General features: G+C 49.5%; 1 protein-coding gene across 1 annotated transcript in view; it reads left to right on the top strand.

The window, feature by feature from the left end:
- SLC1A5 (solute carrier family 1 member 5) overlaps positions 1-17,593 on the top strand; it is a 28,726-nt gene extending 11,133 nt beyond the window's left edge. Inside the window, 6 exon segments of the mRNA XM_048501752.1 lie at positions 9,096-9,132; positions 10,466-10,552; positions 13,838-14,031; positions 15,157-15,390; positions 17,391-17,442; positions 17,444-17,593. Coding sequence (XP_048357709.1) covers positions 9,096-9,132; positions 10,466-10,552; positions 13,838-14,031; positions 15,157-15,390; positions 17,391-17,442; positions 17,444-17,593 — 754 coding nt within the window.
- The last annotated feature ends 5,205 nt before the right edge of the window (positions 17,594-22,798 follow it).

Genomic DNA, 22,798 nt, shown 5'->3' with positions numbered 1-22,798 from the left:
TGTATTGTGTGCCACATCCACTGTGCAGGTACGCTGTTGGGACTCTTGAGGGAGAATGAGAACGGGAGCAGGCTGGGTTCCAGAGATCAACCGAGTGAAAATGGAGCAAGCAGAGCTGCTCCGCGTGTTTTGTTTTACCTTAACCCTGGCAAACGTCAGTCCTTTTGGCTTGCTTGATTAAATCTTGTTCTAGAGCGCGCGCGCGCGCGCAGGCCAGAGGTCCCAAACCTGTGGGCACCTTTGGAATTCTGACAGGGGGCACCGCCACAAAACGCCTGCCACCGCCAAAGATCAGGAAGTTAGGCTGCGCATAAATCTCATGGTAACTCTCCAACATTTCAGGCAGAAGAGCTCTTGAACAGAATGCCTTTTTAAATGGACGGACTGGTTGTTTTTCCCGTCAGTAACACAGTGGAGATCATTGTTCCGAGGGGCGGCTACTGCCAAAGTGACATTTTTAATGATTTGCACACCCAGTCGGAAAGCCCCGCTGAACGGAGCTCTCTTCTGGCCCCGCGCACTTTGTAAAAACACTTGGCAGGCACCCAGGAAGGTGTTTGTGTACCCCAAGGTACACAACCCAGGAGTCATGGGTTCAAGGTAAAGGAAAAGAGATTCCACCTAAACATCAGGAACAGCTTCCTGACAGTCAGGGCCGTTTGACAGTGGGATGCACTCCCTCGGAGTGTGGTGGAGTCTCCTTCTGTGGAGGTTTTTAAAGAGAGGCTGGATGAACATATATTGGGAGTGTTTCCATTGTGTGTTCCTGCGTGGCAGGGACTTGGACTTGAAGGCCCTTGGGGTCCCTCTATAATTCTAGGGCATAGGTGTCAAACTCGCAGCCCTCCAGATGTCATGGACTACAGTTCCCATCATCCCCTGCCAGCATAATGCTGGCAGGGGATGATGGGAACTGTAGTCCATGACATCTGGAGGGGCGCGAGTTTGACACCTGTGTTCTAAGGTGTCCCCATCCAGTGGTGGCGAACCTTTGGCACTCCAGATGTGATGGACTACAATTCCCATCAGCCCCTGCCAATTGGCCATGCTGGCAGGGGCTGGTAACATGGGAATTGGGGATTCCATCTTTGAAAGTGCCAAAGGTTCGGCCACCAATGGATACAGACTTACACAAAAATGAGACTTGCCTGTTGGTTTGGGAAGAGAGAGACGGGGAAGCTGCCTCAAATGCAGGGTTGGGGAGTTCGATTCTGACGTTGGAACATAGTCACCGTTGGAGGACTGGACATTTGGTGGAACTTAGCAGTTGCTGGTCTATTTGTTATGGATTTGAGATTTACAGAGATGGGAATCTAGGTCTGACAGCCGTAGAAGGAACAAGGCACAGAACTACTGTCGGTGGAAATACCAAGCCAACATTGTGACGGGGGGGCGGGGGGGGGGGTGCCATTCTCCCTTTTGAGGCAGAGAAAAGAAATCCAAGATGCAGCGTGATGACATGTTGGGATAATGGGGAAGCTAATTTTAGTGATTGTAAATCCATGCGGGATGTAGATCTAGCTAGAGCTAGGATGAAAAAAAAATGATGGAAGAAGAAGAAGCATTTGGATTTATATCCCCCCTTTCTCTCCTGCAGGAGACTCAAAGGCTCACACTCTCCTTGCCCTTCCCCCTCACAACAAACACCCTGTGAGGTGGGTGGGGCTGAGAGAGTCTCCTGAAAAAAGCTGTGATTCAGCCTGGCTGGGTCACCCAGCTGGAGCGTGTGTGGGGAGTGTACAGGCTAATCTGAATTCCCCAGATAAGCCTCCACAGCTCAGGCGGCAGAGCTGGGAATCAAACCCGGTTCCTCCAGATTAGATACACGAGCTCTTAACCTCCTATGCCTCTGCCACTGATGAAAAATATCATGCAAATGCTAGAGAAGAGCGTGACCCTTGGGATCCATTTAGAGATGGAAGCGCTGCTGGAACGCCCAGGAACAGCAATACACGAGGTGCGTGTAAGTGGAAATACTGTTAACAGGTATGGGCAGGGGTGGGACTTAAAGAATTGGTTAAAATTAAGCTGAAGAGGAGAGTTCAGAAAGTCAAATCCCATCAGGGAGACTGTTTACTTTTAAATTACCCAACTCTGATATTCCATGCCTATTAGAAAGGATCTGGACAAGCCAAAAGGGATGCCAGCGTGGTTGAACGGCAAAACTTTTACAGAGAGACCTGTGGCCCAAATGTTAGCGGAGCGTGCGTGTGTGTGTTTTCCAGGCAAAACAAAACGTTAAGGTAACAGAAAGAAGTGCGTGAAGAGCTGGCAGCCAAACCAGTTTGTGGAATCGACGTGGCAGAAAGGCTATGTGCTTGCATCATTGTTGATACAGGAGAGCCGTGGCTGGCTGGGGTTTCACCGGCTCTTCCGTGCCAGACAGCTGGCATTGCTGAATCCTGGTTATTGCTTCCAGTTGGGGGTGTATGTGTGTGCATCTTTGGGTTACTCCCCACTCCACCCCCCCCCCCCCCATCTCAGTCTTGGGCTCTTAACACATGTGTAGCTTGGATGAGTTCCCTTCTCCTCACTCTTGGTGTCTCCTGGAGCAGAAGATAGTGGAAACACGTGATTCTGCCCTGATCCCCAGGAGGGGTATCGGGGCATCGCTGGCTTTCAACCCAACTCCTAAACTGCAAAGATTGTCATGCCCTTATATAAAGCAGAAAGGCGACCAAGCACTTGGAGTAACTGTGTCCAGCGCTTCTTGGTCAGCCAGATCTCAAAAAAAGGATATCGAGGGAGATAGAAAAAGTGCAGAGAAGGGCAAACGAGGGATGATTGAGGGACTGGAGCACCTTCCTAAGCGAGGAGAGGCTTCGCAGCCGCTTAGACTCTTTTTTTTTAGCTTTGAGAGGAGTGAGGACAGCCTGAGGGGGGATAAGGATTGAAGCTCCATAAAATTCATGCATGGGTGTAGAAAATGCCTCTGGACAGAGAGAAATTTTTTCTTTCTCACAATACTAGAAACCAGGGAGCACCCATTGAAACAATGCCAGGGAAGAATTGGGACTCACTGTGCTGAAACACTTCCCTCACACAACGCGTGGATTGGTGTTTGGGAATATGCTGCCACAGGAGGGGGGTGGATGGCCACTGACCTGGATAGCTTTTAAGGGGCTTTGGATACAGATTTTATGGAGGAGAAGCTCGACCATGGCTACCAATCTTGACTCCTCTCTTTGATCTGAGATTGCAAATGCCTTAGCAGACCAGGGTGCTCGCAGAGCAACAGGCCGCGAGAAGGCCATTGCTTTCTACATCCTGCACGCGGAGCTCCCTAAAGGCACTTCTTGGTGGGCCACTGCCAAGTAGCAGTGCAGAGGAGCTGGACTCAGGATGGACTCCCTGGTCTGATCCAGCTGGCTTGTTCTTATGTTTGTCTCTGAATTTATCAGGGCTGGAAGACTTTTTTTCCCAACCTTAGAACTGAACGTTTCTCCCCCGCCCCCCCCTGCAAGGTTAGGGAAAATATCAGCATGTCTAGATAACCTGGTGCTTCCGAGCGTCTCCAGCCTGGGGCTTGAAGTAGCTTTGGGACAGAACTTTGTTGCTGGTTTCTCCGCCACGAGTTCCTGCAAATTACAGTCATGCCTACCCCGATTGAAAGTGTGCGAGAAAGACGAGCATTCGGAGTTCACGAGGGCACAGACACACAAAGAGAAATATCGTTTTCAGCGCGGTCATAGGGAAGAAATGGACACTGGGCTAAGGTTTTGCATTAATCAGGTGGATTGGGTCTACCTATGAAGGGGGGCAGCATTCTTGAATATTCCCTATTTTGGGGGGTGGGGTGGGGAAATAGCACCACAAGGAGAGTGCCCCCAGACCCTCTCTTTCCCTGCTGGGCTAACGCTCTTCCAGCCTTGGAGTGATTCTTTTCGGTTAAATGTAGGAGAGTTTTAAAAACTGTGACCTGCAATCTGAGCCTTATTATGTACTTGGCCTCCACCTGATACCGCTGCTCAGTTTGTGTTCAAGTGACGGATCTGACGAATGAACGGCCGGGATGCCCCACGAAAGAGCTTCCTCCGTGTGTTCTGGGACCTGTGAGCGCAGTAAATTGGGGAGGGGCACATAAAATGTTTGTCTTTAAGTGTATGGCTCTGGGGGACACCCCCCCCCCCCACCCACCCAGAAGACAGGAAATTCAGATACAAATTTGGGACCTCCCCAGAAGACAGGGAATTTGGATAAAACTCCTGTCCTTATTTATGGGTGGGGGAGTTGTGGAATTGCTCCCACAAGGTGTGCGTGTAGGATCACCAACGCTATAAGTTTCCCCTTGCCTTTATGCGCTTCGAGAGCGTAGGCTGCTTTGTCTTGACTTGGCAGGGTGGCAGTTTTAGTGTGTGTGTCCATAGCATGCCCAAGGTAGGTCACGCACGGAAGGTGGGTTAGGGTTACAAATCGCAGGTTGAGTCAGGAGGAAGCTGCTCCTAATTATTGGCAACAGACTGTGTCGAATGTTGAAGTGTCGTTTGTGTAAGAACTGGCTTTCAATTACACGGTAGAGTTCTGTTCAGAGCCTAAGCAGACCCTCCATGTATAGAGGCCGTGGGACCTTTGAATAGCAAATGCTAACAACAGGGAACAGGTGGACAGAGCTTGTTGCATTCGTTCCCCTTCCTTCCTTCCTTCCTTCCTTCCTCCCTCCCTTCCTTCCTTCCTTCCCTTCCTTGCTTCCTTCCTTCCTTTTCCTTCCTTCCTTCCTTGCTTCCTTCCTTCCTTCCTTCCTTCCCCTTCCTTCTTCCTTCCCTTCCTTCCTTCCTTCCTTCCTTCCCCTTCCTTCCTTCCCTTCCTTCCTTCCTTCCTTCCTTCCTTCCCTTCCTTCCTTCCCTTCCGGATTTGGATATACTGCCCCCATCCCCATAAGGCTGTGGTGGCGAACCTTTGGCACTCCAGATGTTATGGACTACAATTCCCATCAGCCCCTGCCAGCATGAAGCCACAATTAAAATCTTTGCTCTGGGTCCGTTTTGAAAAAGAATTACGATGGAGCTTTGTGGGATACCTGTTTGAAAGCAAACGCATTTTTTGGGCTTAGCTGTCAACTTTTTTTTAGCAAATGGGAGCGGCCGTAACTTTTTTTTTAGCCTCTCGTTTGTTTCCTGCGCAGGATGGTGCTGAGAGGTGCTGAGCCACACCGGCATGGGCCCCGCAGCGGCTCCGGTGTAGCTGAGCCCCACCCAGTGCCAACGGAGGGCCCTCCCATCCCCCCCCCTCCTTGTAAAGCTGACAGGCAACTGGTTTAGGTGAAAGCACTTTGATGCCAACCACAAACCGGTCTGGCAGAGTTCTGGGGGCAGCTCCCTCCTGGGAGTGGGACGGGGCAGGACTGAGCTGGTGAGCTAGTTGGTGCTGCCCATTCAATCTCCCGACAGGTGCCCTGCTCTGAACTGGGCGAGGGGGTGGGGTAGCCATGGGGTGGCTTGATTGGGTCAGAGAGGAAGCAAAGCAAAGCAAAGCCTTTATTGGCATACATAGAACAACAGCAACAAAACACAACAAACATATAGGAAATTTTCCTTTAAAAAGGCAAAAAGGATAACCTCAGATAAAATAGCATATTATTCTTGGCTCTTGAATTGTTCTCCGGGCAACAAAGTGCTCTTGCAACCCTTTCTTACAAAAAAAAAACCAGAATCTTGGGGAAATCTTGTTCCAAACAAGAGAAATGGATCTAACTCAATCTGTTAACCTAGATTGTAAGAGGAGTGGTAGATTTCGACATACTTAGATCTAATTTTAGCAAATTTGGTGCAATGCAATGGCTTTGCAGGAGCCTAAATGTTTCAATTTCACCTTTAGAATTACAGCTACACAACCTTTTAGATTTTTTTCCAGAGGTTATTAAACTCCTGCCATGTGCAAGGCAGATGGCATACAACATCAGAATCTAGCAACTAGAAGGCTCTCCTTTGGAGCAGGGCAATAGTTGAAAGTATAAGCAGCTGGCCATGCTAATTCTGCCTTCAAAATGGAAATCTTTAAAAATTGTGCGGGTGGAGATAGTTATTTCCAGCCGCTAGGATACAGTTCTGCAAATTTCTAATCATCGGTTTCTTTCTCCTGGACACATGCAGAATAATGCATCTTTCAAAACCACTTTCACAACTGTTTGCAAGTGGATTTTGCTATTCTGCACAGCTACAAAGAATATTGAAAGCAGTTTGAAAGTGCATTATTCTGCATGTGCGGAAGGAGCCTAAGAGACGGTCTTTGGGTAGCTCTTGTAACGCCTCTTGAGCAGGGAAAGAGAGAGTAGGAGTGATTTGGAGAGACAAACCGATAGGATACAAATTTTATTTTCAATCAGAGAAAACCAGGGTTAGCCTGTGTGTCTGGGAGTATTAAGGAAACAAGGGAATGTTCAGATGGAAGATAATGAAGATGCAGAGAGGAAGCCAGGTGCCAGCAGGCGAGGGGTAAGGCTGTGATGGCCGACCCCTTCTGTGGGCTGATTTTGAGCAAGGCCCAGATACTCGGGAGCGGCAGGCGGCAGGAAGGGAATGCTTCGTCTGAGACTTGGTGTGGAATAACAGCAGAGTGTGCTGTGAGAAGGGAAGGCGCAGTCTGGTATTCTTGCTGACATCATGTGACGCCACTTCAGGGTTCCCCAATATGGTGCCGGTGGGCATCTGGGCACCAGCCAACGTGTTTCCTGGTGCCCACCCAGTGTTTTTAGAAATGGGCCCAAATGGAGTTCCTGCCCAGTTGTAGCAATATATACAACAAGACAACAGGCAGAAAAGAACGTCTAAAACCCAGAAGGATTCCTTCCCTAAGAATCTTGATTGTATTGAGAAACACAGATAAGGGATCCTCCTGGATTTTAGACGTCGGACATTGGTTATGCCACGACCTTGTTGAGTTGTCTGTCTTACAATCTTGTTCACTGTCTTTTATACACAGTGCAGAAGTATTTGAAAATGTTTCCTTGCATGTTACATTATTAGTGTTGATATATAATGTGATCATCACCTCTTTATAATATAATATTAGCACAATACATTATACGCCTTGCAGATTTATATACAGTGTGTTGCCTTGTTCTTTTGTTCCTGCCCAGTTGGCCACTGGAGATGTGATTGGCTGGACAGATTATAATAACCAGTGTGGATTGTGTTCTCTCACTCTTTCCCAGTTTGTGTGTCCTTTTGATTAGCCCTCTTATACCCTCTGTACTTGGGCTTCCTCTATGATTAGGTTCAGGGCCCCAGAGGCTCAGAGGCCTGTTCATGGACTACAAATCCCAATTGGCTATGCGGGCAGGGGCTGATGGGATTTGTAGTCCATGAACATCTGGAGAGCTCAAGAGGTTGCAGGACCCCTGCCTCCATGGAGTATATCATTGGTCTCTCTAACCCAAGAGGGGGGGTAGCTTTGTCACTGTGCCACCACCCTGTGTGTGTAGCAGCAGTGGTGCAGTGGTTACAGAGCAGGTGTGCACCTCTAATCTTGGAGAACCGGGTTTGATTCCCCTCGCCTGCCACTTCAGCTGTGAGGCTTTATCTGGGGAACCAGATTAGCTTGTGCACCAAATACACACACCAGCCAAGGACCTTGGGCTAGGTGACAGTTCTTCAGAGCTCCTCCCAGTCCCACCCATCTTTAACTTTCACAGGGTGTTTGTTGTAGCGGAAGGGAAAAGGGAGGATTGTAAGACCCTTTGGGCGTAGTTCTCAACCTCCAGGGTCTAGAATCCACTCCATTCTCACACAGGGGTCATTTCTAAGACCTCTCTGCAATTCAGTGTCTCCATCTGTAAAATGGATGAATGTTAGGGGGTTGGGGGGTCAGTCATACAACATGAGGAACTGTGGATCAAAGGGTCGTGCGCGGGCATTTGGAAGGTTGAGGACCACTGCCTTTGAATCTCCTTACGGGAGAGAAAGGAGCCAATCCAAACTCTTCTCTTCTTCTGTGTCAGAATTTCAAAGATGCTCACAGGCTCAAAAGGTTTGGGGAACTTTGCTTTAACATGTCCAAAGCACAAAATGAAATCTCACGTAAGCGAAATAAGGCTGATCAAGCACTTAATCCAACTGCGCCACACAGCACGTAGGTTCCTGTGGCAGAGGGATGTATCCCTTCAGGATTCCTCCTCTGCGAGGATAATATTCAAGACTTTGCAGGGGCCAGCTCGGCGCGGTTCAGCCAGCAGGTGGGAAGGGTTTCTTCCGGTCGCTATGGTAGGTGCAAGCTTCAAGGAAGTGGACGTGCCGGACAGTCACAAGCAGCCAAAAAGCAGCCGAGGTTGCCCAGAAGGGTGGGATATGAACTTTGGCTGAAAGGCGTCAGGCGCTCTCAGGGGACTAAGTTAGCTGTGTGTGGTACTATGTTTCCTCGAAAATAAGACCTACCCCGAAAATAAGCCCTAGAGTCTATTATCATGAAGAATTTTAGGCCTCGAGATACATGGATCATACTCTAAGAAGCTCTGCCAGCATGGGCTACAATCACAGCTGGCCATGCTTTGTATTGATGGGAATTGTAGTCCATAACATCTGGAGCGCAAAGGTTCGCCACCACTGCCCTAATATCAAGGCGATTTTTTCAGGGATTTTGGGAGGAGGCTTTAAATATATATCTCCTCCAAAAAAAATAAGCCCTACTCAGCCGCCACATGGATCAGGGATGGTGTGATCCAGCAGGGGGCTCCCGCCAATGAGGATGCAGCTTGCTCGGCATGTGACGGGAAGCCGGCAGAGTCCGGCCTTTAATGAATTGTGAAGGTACCCTGGGCATTCCTTCGGCAAAATAAGCCCTACCCCGAAAAGTAAGTCTCTAATGCAGTGGGTGCAACACCACGTTTCTTCCAGGATGTTCATGAACTGTAGTTCCCACTCAGTCCCTTCCCAACATGAGCACTTGGCTATACTGCTGGCAAGGGGCTGATGGGAATTCAGAAGTTCATGAACATCTGGAGGGCCGCAAGTTTGACACCTGTGCCCTAATGCATCTTTTGGTCCAAAAAATTCAATATAAGACCCTGTCTTTATTTCTTCGGGAAACATCGTAGGATCAAAAAAGGGCTGCAGTTTCCAAACACCCTCCTGACCTCGGGATTTCTTTGCTCTCCTTTACAGGAATATCTCTCCTCACCTAACCTGGTCTCGCCTTTATGTCTCCATCTGTGAGTAGCGCTTTGGCTCTTTCTTTCTCCCCTTTGAGAAATCCATTGATTATTCACCCCCCCCCTAGCTGGATGCCAGAAGCTGGGATGCGGATTGCTACCCAGCTGAATCCTTGCGGCACTGAGTCGGCCTCTGTCGCATCCGGGCACACACCCTCCACCTTCCAAAACCATATAAACCATCACCTAATGAAGTTCATTTTTCCCATCGTTGTTTATTAACCGCCTTGAACTTCTTTTCAGACGCAGCCCAGTTCAAAAACAGGAAGTAGTTTGGCTTAACTGTGTCAAAATCCTTGTTAACGTCAACAAAGGCATAGCTGCCAAAAGGGCAGAGGCCGAAAGGTTTCCAGGGAGCGTGGCTTCGGCTGGTGTGTGTTCGGCGCGCAGGTGCTGTCTGGCCAGTTGGCGGATACCTCTGTAAAAGCAGCTCAGATCCATCCTCCTTAAAAGTACACTTTTTTTCATCTCCTTTGTTGCACAAAACAGCTTGTGATCCCCAACAAGCCGCTTCAGGTATAGATGTGTCAGGCAGTTGTGGTGGTAGAAAGTACTCATCAAGTTTACAGTGTGGACTTTGAAAACCTACAATGGGGGCTCTGCAAGGCAAGAGATGTTTCAGGGGCTGTTGGCCATTGCCTCATTTTCATAGTAGTTTGAAATAGTGGTGTATAATTTTGGCACTCCAGATGTTATGGACTACAACTCCCATCAGCCCCTGCCAGCATGGCCATGCTGGCAGGGGCTGATGGGAATTGTAGTCTATAACATCTGGAGTGCCAAAGGTAAGCCACCACTGGCCTAGGACTTCCTTGGTGGTCTCTCATCTGAACCAGGACTGATGTTTCCATGCTGGGCCACGCTCCGGCTAATCTGGGCTGTTCAGACTGCCGTTGTGCCGCTGGACTCATCCACTTATCCAAGTTTTCCCCCTCTGCGTGGGGTCGGTGGGTCTGAACTGCTGGTGGAGATACAGTGTTTTTCCTGACTCATCCTTCCGTTCCCATCTTCCAAACAGTGAAAGGGCTGAAAAGCAAATTTGTCCAAATCCAAATCCAAAACCTTTATTAGGCATAAAACCGGTGTGTGTCAATAATTCCAAATACAATAAGAAGATCACATTGCTAACTTGCAGTACACAGAGTAAAAATATAGCAACAGCTTGCTCTAGTCACGACCCATCTGCAATTGTAATTAACAAGATGTTCCAGCAGATTTGTCTTGATTTGGGTCTCTGAACACTTCCAGATCCAATAGATAAGAAAGATGTAAAGCCCGGGTAGTTTGGGATGTATCTGACGTCCTGCTCTGCTTCTCCCCCAGTATGCGACTACTTACGAGACTGTGCTGATCAAGAAGAACTTGACTGATGAGCAGGGTGTCATTGTTGAAAATGTCACCATGATGAAGGTGAGTCTGAAGACGGGATGTGCTTCAGTGACAGACGGGTACATAAGAACATAAGAACGAGCCAGCTGGATCAGACCAGAGTCCATCTAGTCCAGCCCTCAGCTACTCACAGTGGCCCCACCAGGTGCTCTTTGGGAGCTCACCTGCAAGAGAGGGGTGAAAGCAGCAATGGTCTTCTCAAGTGGCTGCTGCTCCCGAGCACCTGGACTGTTAAGGCATTTGCAATCTCAGATCAAAGAGGATCAAGATTGGGAGCCATAGATCGACTTCTCCTCCATCAATCTGTCCAAGCCCCTTTTAAAGCTATCCAGGTACATCGGAGGGTGCTTTGCTGAAGACTGTTAGTTAGTTAGTTAGTTAGTTAGTTAGTTAGTTAGTTAGTTAGTTTGTTTGTTTGTTTGTTTGTTTGTTTGTTTTCATTCCATTATTATTCTGATTTAATATACCGCTCTTATCCCCAAGTGCTGGCTCAGGGCGTGAACAAGCCATAAAACATATATAAACATAAAAAATATAAAAGCTTTAAAATTTACCTATTATCCTAAGAGTATCCCACAAACCCATAATGCAACCCCCTCTTAAGAAGAATAATAGTGGGTCCCGGGAGGATAGGGACCCTATACAGCAGGGGGGGGGGAGGTGATGTGAAAGCAGGGCACCCCTCAGCAGCTGGTCTCTCCCAAGGCCCGTGGAACACCAAGGTCTTTACAGGCCCCAAGTGGAACTCTGTCCCAAGGTCCCAGGGCCCGGACAGCTGGTGGCAGAGTGTTCCCATTTCCAGGCAGGGCCAGGAGCTCGGCAGTGAAGGCCCTGGGCCCGAGTGGAGGCCAGCCGCATCTTCACTATTTCTAGCCGCCACGGGGCTGCAGGAGCAAATAAGAGCTGCATAGATCCAACGGATTTATCCAAGTCCTGGTACTGAAACGTTCATGATCTTCTCTTGAGAGCCAGCACGGTGTTGTGGTTAAGATCAGGTGGATGCTAATCTAGAGAACCGGGTTTGATTCCCTGCTCCTCCACCTGAGTGGGTAGAGGCTTCATTCAGGAATCCAGGTGTGTTTCCCACACTCTCCATTACTCCTGCTGGAGTGACCTTGGGCCAGTCACAGTTCTTTCTGAACTCTCTCAGTCCCACCTACCTCATAAGGTGCCTGGTGTGGGGAGAGGAAGGGAAAGGAGCTACCTTGAGTCTCTTTACAGGAGAGAAAGGGGTGTGTGTGTATAAATCCAAACTCCTCTTCTTGTAAAACCCATTGTGTGGTCCCTGTTGTTTTATTTTTTATTTAATTCATTTCTACTCCGCCCTTCTTCCCAATGGGGATCCTTCACTCTCTTCCTCCCTCCAGGGTAATACAAAAAGATAAAGGGTCAAGCTACACGATGAAGAAGAAGAGTTTGATTTCCTCTATCCCCCCTTGCTCTCCTCCTGCAGGAGACTCTGGGGCATGGATAATCTCTTGCCTTTCCCCTCACAACAAACTCCCCCTAGGAGGTGGTGGTGTGGGCTGAGAGGGAGCCCTCCCCGAGAAGCTGTGGACTCAGCCACCCAAGGCCACCCAGCTGGCGGTGTGGGAGTGTACAGGCCAATCTGAATTCCCCAGAGAAGCCTCCACAGCTCAGGCGGCAGAGCGGGGAATCAAACCCGGTTCCTCCAGATTAGATACACGAGCTCTTAACCTCCGACGCCACTGCTGCTCCATAACACCATTCAGTTTCTTAGGGTGTGAACTCGCTTGTGTTGCTAGGGTTTCCTTCACACTCTGACCTTGTGTATGTTTGTTCTTTTTGCTGTGACCACACAGCTCGCTTGCTTGAGCCACCCCGGTCGTTACGGGCCAGAAAGGGATTCCCTGCTTGGAACACCTGGCAATTTTGCTCCTCCTTAGGAGAAGGGGGGTTGGGATAGCAGAAGAGCATTGGTGCTTTTCTCCGGTTTGGGGCTGCCCCTGAGGAAACGGTATGTTAGCAAGGGTGGCTGTTGAGGCACAGATAGGTAATGAGGGGAGAGGCAGGTGTTCTGTCCTTTAGGTAGGACAAGGTCTCAGCATCGTAAAGCACTAAAAAACCTTTCACCTGGTTGCCTGAGGACAACTTCTCTTCCTCCTCCATGAATGGAAGAAGAATTGGTTTTTACACCCTGCTTTTCTCTACCTTTAAGGCAAGGGTGTCAGACTTCAGGGTTCTCCCATGGGTCCAGGAACTAAATTTCTACTGTCCCTTCCCAACATGAGTAATTCGGCAATACTGGCAAGGGCTGATGGGAATTGTAGTTCATGAACATCTGGAGGGCCACGAGTTTGACACCTGTGCTCTAAGGAGACTCAAGGTGGCCTACAAACTCTTTCCCCTCCCCCCAACGGACCTCTTGTGAGGCAGGCGGGGCTGAGAGAGTTCTGAGAGAACTGTCACTGGCCCAAAGTCATGTGGAAAAGAGGGGAAACAAACCTGGTTCTCCAGGTTAGGCTTCACCACTCATGTAGAGCAGTGGTGGCGAACTCCTCGGAGAGACCGAAAAGCCCAAATTGCAACTCCCAAACCCACTCCTATTTATCGCAGCGCCTAACATGGCAATTCTAAATCCAGAAGGCCGAGGGTTTCTGCTTAGGAAAAAAAGATTAATTTGAGGTGCTAGCTGCTAATGAAGTCGAAGTAAGTTTGGTGGTAGCTGGTGGCTTTGCTTTGAAGCAACCGTGCAACTCTTCCAACGGGGTGAATCATGACTCCTAGGAGGGTTTACTCTTGTGAAGCAGGCCCCCATATCCAAAGCAACCCAGCTTACTCCCCAGGTAAAGGATCGTGACTTTGGTTCTTCGTGTAAGAAGTAATCAGTGGGGTTTAACAAGGCTTAACAGGGTTCCCTTGCTACACCGTTTCCCCAAAACTAGGGTCTTTAGGGTTAATGCTAATAATCGAGCTCCAGTGGCCCAGGCCAGCCTTAGACGGGTGTGTGTGTGTGTGTGTTTACCCTTGTTTGCTAGTGCCCACAGAGAGGGCTCTGAGTGCCACCTCTGGCACCTTGTGCCATAGGTTCGCCACCAACTGATGTAGAGGGAATGGGAACATCTAACCTGGTTCTCCTGCTAGAGTCCACTGCTCTTAAATCCATTGCAACTGCGGGCGCCTCAAGTCAAGTGCCTGTTATTGTCCCTTCCCATCATATGCTGGGTTATTTTGTCTCCCTCAAAAGGAACAGAGGGCCTCTCCCTGTCCCAGTCCCTTTGAGCTCCCCCCCCCCCCTCAGACAGTAGTTAGCTCACCCGGGCGGCCCTCTCTTGCTTCCCTCAGGGTCCCCAACGGGCGGAGAGGCTCGAGGGGGATGAACATATTCTGGGCCTTCCGGTGGTCTTCGCTACGCATCGCCTCTTTGGGATCGCCTCTGCTGGAAGCTCAGGCCTCGAGGGAGATCCCCTGGTGAAGTTCTTTCAACTCCCTTCAACGGGGTTTCACCACCAAGTGGTGCTGGTCTCCTGGATCATGTGGTAAGAGATACCGCGTTTCCCCGAAAATAAGACAGTGTCTTGTATTAATTTTTGCTCCCAAAGATGCGCTATGTCTTATTTCCTTTGTGGGGATGTCTCTTTTTTTCTGTGTTCTGTCTGGTCATTGGCATGTTTCCCAAACAAAAAACTTTGTATATGACGCCTTACTTTCTGGGATGCCTTTACATTCTCGTGACTTCAGCAAAACCTCTGCTACGTCTTATTTTCAGGGGATATATTCGGGGAAACAGGGTAGCAGCACTCCGGGGAGGGTCACCTCAAAGAGTAGACAGGGCAGCCAGTGGGAAGAGGGCCATGAAGCAGGCTTTGTAGGGCTTTGTCCTCGACAAGATTCTGGGTCTGATCGCCACCGAATTAGAGCACTGAAGTCTTGACCACTGTGCCCCCTTCCCAGTTCCCTCCTTTGGCTATGTTTTCTTGTGTGTCTTGCAGCCGTGAGGGGCTGGGCAAAGTTGGGGTGGGAGCAGCCTGCAGCCTTTTAAAGCAGGGGTAGGGAACCTTTAACACTCAGAGAGCCATTTGGACCCGTTTTCCACGGGAAAAGAAAACACGGAGCTGCAAATAATTTTTGATATTTAAAATAAAGATAACACTATATATATATATATATAGGGGGTTTTTTTTACCTTTTACTCCGCTCATTCTGAGAAGTTTAAGGATGAAGCCGCTGCCTCGGCTCCTCGCCGGGCTGCCGGGATACCACTCTGCTCCAACGTGGGCAGGCGCAGAAGGGAAGCTCGCGAGCGCAGCCCAGCCTACTGTGGGTTGAGTTGTTCCTGCTGCCTGGCTCCGCAGTGGACGGCATGCATGGGGCTGGCATCTCAGCTCGTGGAGCCACAATGCAAGGGCAGAAGAGCCACATGCAGCTCTCGAGCCGCAGGTTCCCTACCTCTGTTTTAAAGAGACCAAAACTGCTTCCAGGAAGCAGGAGGGTGAGCCCAGTAAACCCGTCTGCACCTGGTTTGTGCTGTTGTGGGATTGTGGTTGTTCACGGTAATTCGCCATTTGATGCATACACCGCGACGGGCGGGACTTCTAGCCCCTACCACCACACAGGACTTTGTAGCTAACGCCATGGCATCCTTTCTGGTTCTCCCTTTCTAGGTACGCCCCCCTGGGTATCATGTTCTTGGTTGCTGGCAAGATCGTGGAGATGGAGGACGTGGTGTCTCTCTTTACCAGCTTGGGCAAATACATCTGCTGCTGCTTCGTGGGTCACGCCATCCACGGCCTCGTCGTCCTGCCGGTCATCTACTTCATCTTCACTCGCAAGAACCCCTACCGGTTTCTTTGGGGCATCTTTACTGCCCTGGCCACAGCCTTTGGGACTTCCTCCAGGTATTACAAGATGAGATGCGACTCTGGGCAGGGAAGTTCCTCTATCTTGAAAGAGGCTGGGCAGCCCTAGCTGAAAAGATGTGCTACTTGGAGCAGACTCTTGCAACGGGTGACACTCCAAATCTCCTCGCTAAGTGGACAGGCTCCCTTCTTCCGCCTTCTCATCCCCTTCCGCACACAGTTTAGTTTAGGGGTGGCCAGCCAATTGACCAGGCTGACCAGGGTATGATGGGAATTGTAGTCCATGAGGATCTGGGGCATCAATAGTGGTGGCGAGGACTTTACCTAGATGCAGGGACTATACCTTATTTCAGTTTCTGCCAGCATGGCCAATTGGCCATGCTGGCAGGGGCTGATGGGAATTGTAGTCCATAACATCTGGAGTGCCAAAGGTTCGCCACCACTGCCCTATCATGATTTTTCAGGATTTTTTTGGGGGGGGGGGGGGGACTTAAAATATAAGCCCTCCTCCAAAAATAACAAGCTCTCACCGTCGCTGCCACACATGGATCAGGGATGAGGTGTGATCCAGCAGTGGGGCTCCTGCCAATGAGGGGATGCAGCTTGCGCCGACGCGTGACGTGGGGGGAAGCCACTTTAGAGTCCCGCCTTTAATGAATTGTGAAGGCACCTCAGATTTCCTGAAAATAAGCTCCCACTCTCAAAATAATAAGCCCTACACCACGGCCATAGGTTATTGCCCCCCCCCCCCTAGTTTAGTTCTTCTGACGGTTATCCTGAATGTCAGGAATGTTGCGTAGCAGTCGGCTCGTTGGAGACAGGGTTCAAATTTTCCAGTTGGCCCAAAGCTGACGGGGCAGTTTGGGGCCAGTCACGATCCTTTGGCTCAACTTCTACTTTTCAGATGATCTCGGCATAACAAATAGCTTCTAAAACAGAGGGCAAAACACTCGCAAGTGCCGTCAAGTGAAACAAAGCAAATGCTGCGCGCTTTATAAAACAGCCTTCTCTACCAGCGGGTTTACACTCAAACATAATTGGTCTAATCTCTTTGTCCCAGCTCCACGCGAAAGTGAAAATCGCATGCCAAACTTCACGGATGTTATGACCTCTTAATAACAAAACACCCGGCTTCAGTAGTAGTCACATCTTGATACTGCTGGTCAAAATAGTGTGTTGCATCACTCAGGCACGCACGCTACGCAAGCAGAGGTGGGATCCAGCAGGTTCTCACAGGTTCCCGAGAGTAGGTTACTAATTATTTGTGCGCCGGTGCTGCAGGGAGGCTGGCCACTGTTCGGGGTGATTTTAAGCCACATGATTTTGCCTTAGCCCCTCTCTCCCAGCAGTAGCACGCAGACCTTGAAGCAGCTCCAGCAGGAGGGTGCACGGCTGCTATGCGGCAGCTCTGCTTCGGGCGCTAGTAATTGCTTTCTCTGGCCTAAGGATCGGTGCAGTGGCTGCGCCCTGCCACAGCCCCAGGAATGCCCTCTACTCTGGAATGCTCCGTATTACACCTCTTACTACGCTACCACAGCTCTGGAATCCCACCTACCATGGGAAATCTTTGTTACTAAAATTCTTTGATCCCCACCGGCTGCCCCTTTGAAATCATTACCTGGGTTTGTTAACATTCTGTTGCTTCCTGCTGAGTCCATTTGAATGTTCTGTGACATCACAGCAGGGTTGGCGTGGCAGAGGCTTTAACGGTGCATGAGTATAGTACAGTGGGGGCGAACCTTTGGCACTCCAGATGTTATGGACTACAATTCCCATCAGCCCCTGCCAGCATGGGGTGATGGGAATTGTAGTCCATAGCATCTGGAGTGCCAAAGGTTCGCCACCACGGGTACAGGAGAACGCAATGCAAATATTCCTAATTCAGAGCTGGCACGCCTGTTAAAAACAGAATGTAAAATGGCGGCGGGGGTGGGTGGGTTTACCTGCTATTCCATTCCACACGCACCCGCACCCCCAGGAGGTTACAATTTCAGCCCTGCCCAAGCCCGTCCTGACTTGACTCCTTTTCCCCTTCGCAGCTCCGCCACGCTGCCTCTGATGATGAAGTGCGTGGAGGAGAACAACGGCGCGCTACTATCACATCTGGCCGCTCATCCCGCCCATCGGGCTAACCGTCATCATGGACGGGCCGCCTCTTCCAGGCGCGCGGGCGGGCCTGTTCTCCATCGCCCAGCTGAACAACTTCCCCCTCAACTTCATCCAAGTCATCACCATCCTGTGAGTCTTGCTGGAGGGTCCTTCGCCCTCTCCCAGGAGGGAGCGTCACCTAGCCTGCCGAAGCTGGGGCTGCGTGAGAACCCCCAAATCAGTCCCCAGCAACCGCTCCAGTTAAAAGGCCATTTTAAGGCAGGGAAGACTTGGGAGGTGCTAAAGAGCCGCCTGGCCAATTAGAGGACCGCCGGCTGGACGAAAAGGTTACGCAGTCTCCGGGCCCACGCCCCGCCTTCCTCAGTTTGCCAGCATACCTCACAGGGTTGTTGTGAGGAGGAGAGAACGTCGTAAGCCGTTTCAAGTCCCCATTGAAGAAGAGAAGAAGAAGAGTTTGGATTTATATCCCCTTGCCTCTCCCGCAGGGAGAATTCAAAGGGGCTTCTCTAATCACCCTTGCTCCTTCCCCACAACAAACACTCCTGTGGTGCAGGGTGGGCTGAGAGAGTCCTGGTAGCTGTGATCTAGCCCAAGGTCACCCAGCTGGCGCGGTGTGGAGCAGTGCACAGGCTAACCTTGAATCCCCCCCCAGATAGTTTCCACAGCTCCCAGGGCGGCAAGTAGAGCTGGGAATCAAACCCGGTTCCTCCACTTTACGCCTCCCAACGTTTAACCTTCCTACCACTGCTCCCATTAGAGCAGATGTAACCTCCTGCAGGAGGACCCAAAGGGGCTGACAATCTCCTTGCCCTTCCCCTCACAACAAAACACCCTGTGAGGTAGGGTGGCCAGAGAGCTCCGAGATGCTGTGCCTCAGCCCAAGGTCACCCAGCTGGGCTGGCGGTGGCGCTGCACAGGCTAATCTTGAATTCCCTGTGAGAAGCCTCCATGCCTAGGGTGGCAGAAAGCTGGGAATCAAACCCGGCTTCCTCCAGATTAGATACATGAAGCTCTTAACCTCCTGGGCCAATGCTGCTATAAACTCTGTTACAACTTCCCAGTCTCCCTTTGCTGGAGAATGCTTCTAGTTCTCAAGGGTTCAGCGGTGCGGCCTCAAGGCTGAAATTTTTGGAGGAGGGAGAGTGATGCCGGGTGTCCCGGTGGTTACGCGAGTCTGGCTCGTGGCCTGCAGTCAGATTTTCCCACCCAGATGTTCCTCCTGCCTCACTCCTTTCTCCGCCCCCTGTCAAAACGCCAAATCTTACAACAACTCAAAATATTTGGTTTGGAATAAAGCTGTGATTAGCAGCTGGACTGATCTGCAGGCTGATGCCAGAAAAAAAACATCAACCCGTCTTCGTTCCATTGCTACCGGGGTTTATACACATGAAGCTGCCCATGTACTGATTCAGATCTTTGGTCATCAAGACCCGCGTTGTCTTCTCAAACTGTCCGCGGCTCTCCAGGGTCTCCAGCAGAGAAAGTGTTTTCCCATCGCCTGCTGCCTGAACCCGAAAACTTGGCGAGGCTGGAGATTGAGAGCCAGCGTGGCGTAGCGGTTAAAAGCAGGTGGATTCTGATCTGGAGAGCCGGGTTTGATTAACCTGAGTGGCAGAGGCTTATCTGGTGAACCAGATGTGTTTCCGCACTCCTACGTTACTGCTGGGTGACCTTGGTCGAGTCACAGTTCTTCGGAGCTCTCTCAGCCCCACCTATCTCACAAGGTGTCTGTTGTGGGGAGGGGAAGGGAAAGGAGTTTGTAAGTCCCTCTGAGTCACAGGAGAAAAAGGCAGGGTATAAATCCAAACTCTTCTTCTTCTTGATCCTGGGGCCAAGGGGATACTCTGCCACGGAGCCACAGGTCGCTCAAATGGTGCACATTTAAAATGTGCTGAGTTGGGATTTTGCTCCATTGGAGCGACTGTGAGCCAAGTGTGTCGCAAGAGTGGTTTTTGCTCCTGGCCTGCCGGGTGCTTAGTCATCTACCAGGAAACAAGACCCTTCGCTGACACGGGGCAGTAACAGAAGGACATGCCTGGTCAGGAGAAACGGCCAGAGGGCAAGAAGAGGATGGTGCTTTTGGTGACCTCTGCTCTCCCGGGGGTGGGGACGGGATTACAGGAGTCCAGCCAGCTGGGTAAGAGCTGATTTGTTGCAGCCCCCAGGACTCTGGCTTGGTGTTTCTGCCTCAGAGATCTTGGCTTCGAAGGGCAGCCTCCCTCCCAGCTACCCCGCAGAACCAGTTGTCCAGGGTCTGTCTCTACATTGCTGGTCCTGGGGCTATCCTAATGCCATTGTCGTGGAATGGTCTAGACGGTCGCTTGGCCTTTAAGGGGAGCAATGTTGAAGGTTTCGAGGCCAGTATGCAAAGTTCAAGAGCAATGCTTCCTTATTGGCATAAAATAAAACATACAAAATAAGCATACAAAATTTGGCTCCATTATTGCCTTCAAGCAGTTATGCAGACACTGGTACTAAAATATATACATGTCCTTCCGTAACTATAGGACATCTTCCCAACTAAGTTGGACTTTCACTTAAACGCCACATCGGATAACTGACAGAAGCTAAAATACGCTGGCTATATGTGGTCATAATATTGCACATAGGACATTGATTAGTATCCATCTAGGACTTCTACTAGCTTCCATTATCTTTAGTAGAAATTTTGCTACATTGACCTCGCAGACACTGTGGGATCCATGTTGTTCCAAAAGCATAGGTATCTTATAGAGCATCGGGTTAGGATTGTTATACAGAAATGGGATAAGCGAGATTAAGTATATCTCTGGTTCTTTTGCAAACCTTTTACATTAATGAAAGAGGGTATGATCGAAAGTAAGTCTCCCGCTTCGACCCATATTGCATGGACACAGCCCTCCTTGGTTTTATCAATTTGTTGATATCTGCCGCAAGTAGAGCAGCATTAGAAGGCATTTGGGATTAAATCTCGGCCTGTGTTATAGGCCTGTTTAGTTTTAGGGTTGGTGGATCCAACATAAATAGTTGGCCATATGTTCTTGTCTTAAATTGGAATAAGCAGGGCTCAGGGGAACACGCCTTCCTTCGCTGTGTGAGAGTTAACTTGTGAGTCGAAGCTGCCGGCCAGGATCTCAAGTGAGGCATTTGGGGAGAACTGTCAGCTTCACTCTCATTTCTCGAAGATTCTTGTTTTCATGGGGGTTCATGAAACCTCAAGGTAATGAAACAAAAAACCTTTTATCTTTTATCTTTATGAACCTTTAATAGGCATAGATAGATCAAGGTTTACACAGACACATTCTGCAGTCTCAAAGATAGTTCAATAGCAAGAAAATAGTCCACATAAGATCACTTCAGATTTTTTTTTAAAAAGAAATAGCCAGAGCATTACGACAGTAAATACCTCTACACATCAATGTAAAAATACAATCTAATATAAAATTGCAATATAAATAGATCTGCTTAGCAAGTTAAAAGCAAAATAGTACAGCAATAGGTATCCTACCATGCCAAAGATTAGACCGATTGGAGAAGATACCTACCCTGTTTCCCCTAATATAAGACATCCCCGAAAAATAAGACATAGTAGAGGTTTTGCTGAAGTGTGAAATATGGATAGGCATCCCCTGAAAGCAAGATTACAGCAAAGTTTTGTTTGGAAGCATGCCGGACGAATAGAACACCAGGAAAAATAAGACATCCCCTGAAAATAAGACATAGCGCATCTTTGGGAGCAAAAATTAATATAAGACACTGTCTTATATTCGGGGAAACACGGTATCTTTTATAAGAAGTTCTACATTTGTTTTATGTATCATATTTGATATTTAAAGATTTGATTCTGTGCCAAATAATAATGAACCAATTTGGTTTAGTCTACTGGTATAGTATATATTTTTTAAAAACACAGTTAAAAGTAATAAAAATGGGAATAGGTTAGCACTTTAAAATGGTTGTCAGGTATAGAGCTACCATACGTGTTGTATGAGCATTGTAATCTCCAAGAAGAAAACATATGGCAACAGTAGGGTTAGAAATTTTCCTCGCCACTCCTGCGCTTGACGTGGGAGTTTTGGTCTTGGCTTTGAAAAACCTTCGAGTTTCTGCACAGTGAAGCTGGGCCGGTTATCTGAACTTTGGGGTGGTTGGGCTGTGTTTAAGGGGGGTGGGGGTGGGAGCAGAAGCAACTTTTATCGGGGGGGGGGGGCTGTAGTTATTCTCAGCAGCTTTGAGTGGCAGCCCCCCGAGCTTGAAGGAGAGGGATGTCTGCCTATGTTGCCATTGGCCTCGTGGACTGCAGGCCCACGAAAGCTGGTTTCTGTGGCTTCTATATGGGGGAGGTGGCAATGGGACGCTGTTATGACCAACATGTGATCGCCAGCTCTTTCGTCCTGGGCGTGGTTCCTGGATGGCAAGAGAATGCAGAAAACAGGTTTTATCGAGGGGTGGGGAATGTCTTCTGTCATGGCCCCTAATTGTCCTCGTGCTCAAGGGGAAGGACTTTCTGCCTCCGAGGGCTTGTCATTTTGGCCCTTTGAACAAAGGCTTGCTTGAAGGAAAAGGGAGACTGCTTGTTGTCTTCTTGAGCTTCCATCTCCCTCTCCTTCCAGATTTGCTCCGAAAATTTAGCTGGACCCCCAACAGCTTATGACCCTCAGTGTTAAATTGCTGGTGTCAAACCCCAGCCGGCCAGTTTGAAATAGCCTTGTTTCTTCATTGGTTTTTATTTATTCAAGGCATTTCTTAGCCACGTTTCTTCCTTATGGAGCTCAAGTCTGTTTACAATCTAAAGTTCGCAAAAATCTACGTATCTAATTGCTACCTGGGCCCCTTGCCTGCAGATACCTAAATCCACAGATGAGGCACATTCGTTGGCAACAGACGTTTCTTCAAACTTAAGGGAATTCCCCAAGTTCTCAGAAAAAAAATCTGAACACTTAAAAAAAATCAAGCGGTTGAAATTCCCCTGACTTTTTCTTAGAAGTGCTGCCTGCACAAAGGCAAACAACGCTCTTACTCTTGAGGAAGTGATCCCACTGGGATTGACGCTGATGCTGGAGCAGTTTTTGGGTGGGAGACATTGCCTCTCAGAAGGGCAACTTGGCTTGGAGTGGGAAGGCCTTCTAGCCTGGTTCAGCTCTAGGCAGCCCCCCCCCCCAGGACGTTCATGGATCAAGCAAATCACAACGGCCATGCTGGCAGGGGTTGATGGGAATCTTCAGTGGCTCACTCTAACATCTGGAGAGCTGGCCGCGAGGTTGCAGACCTCCTTCTGAGCTAGGGCTTCTCCCGCACACACACGCTTGGCCCACCTTGCTGGCTCACCCGGAGCACTCTTCCGGCGGTGGGTAAGGCA

The sequence above is a fragment of the Sphaerodactylus townsendi genome, linkage group LG06 (assembly GCF_021028975.2).
Source record: "Sphaerodactylus townsendi isolate TG3544 linkage group LG06, MPM_Stown_v2.3, whole genome shotgun sequence".
NCBI classification, from domain to species: domain Eukaryota; kingdom Metazoa; phylum Chordata; class Lepidosauria; order Squamata; family Sphaerodactylidae; genus Sphaerodactylus; species Sphaerodactylus townsendi.
The sequence above is the reverse complement of the archived record's forward strand: the minus strand, read 5'-3'. Positions and strand labels throughout refer to the sequence as shown.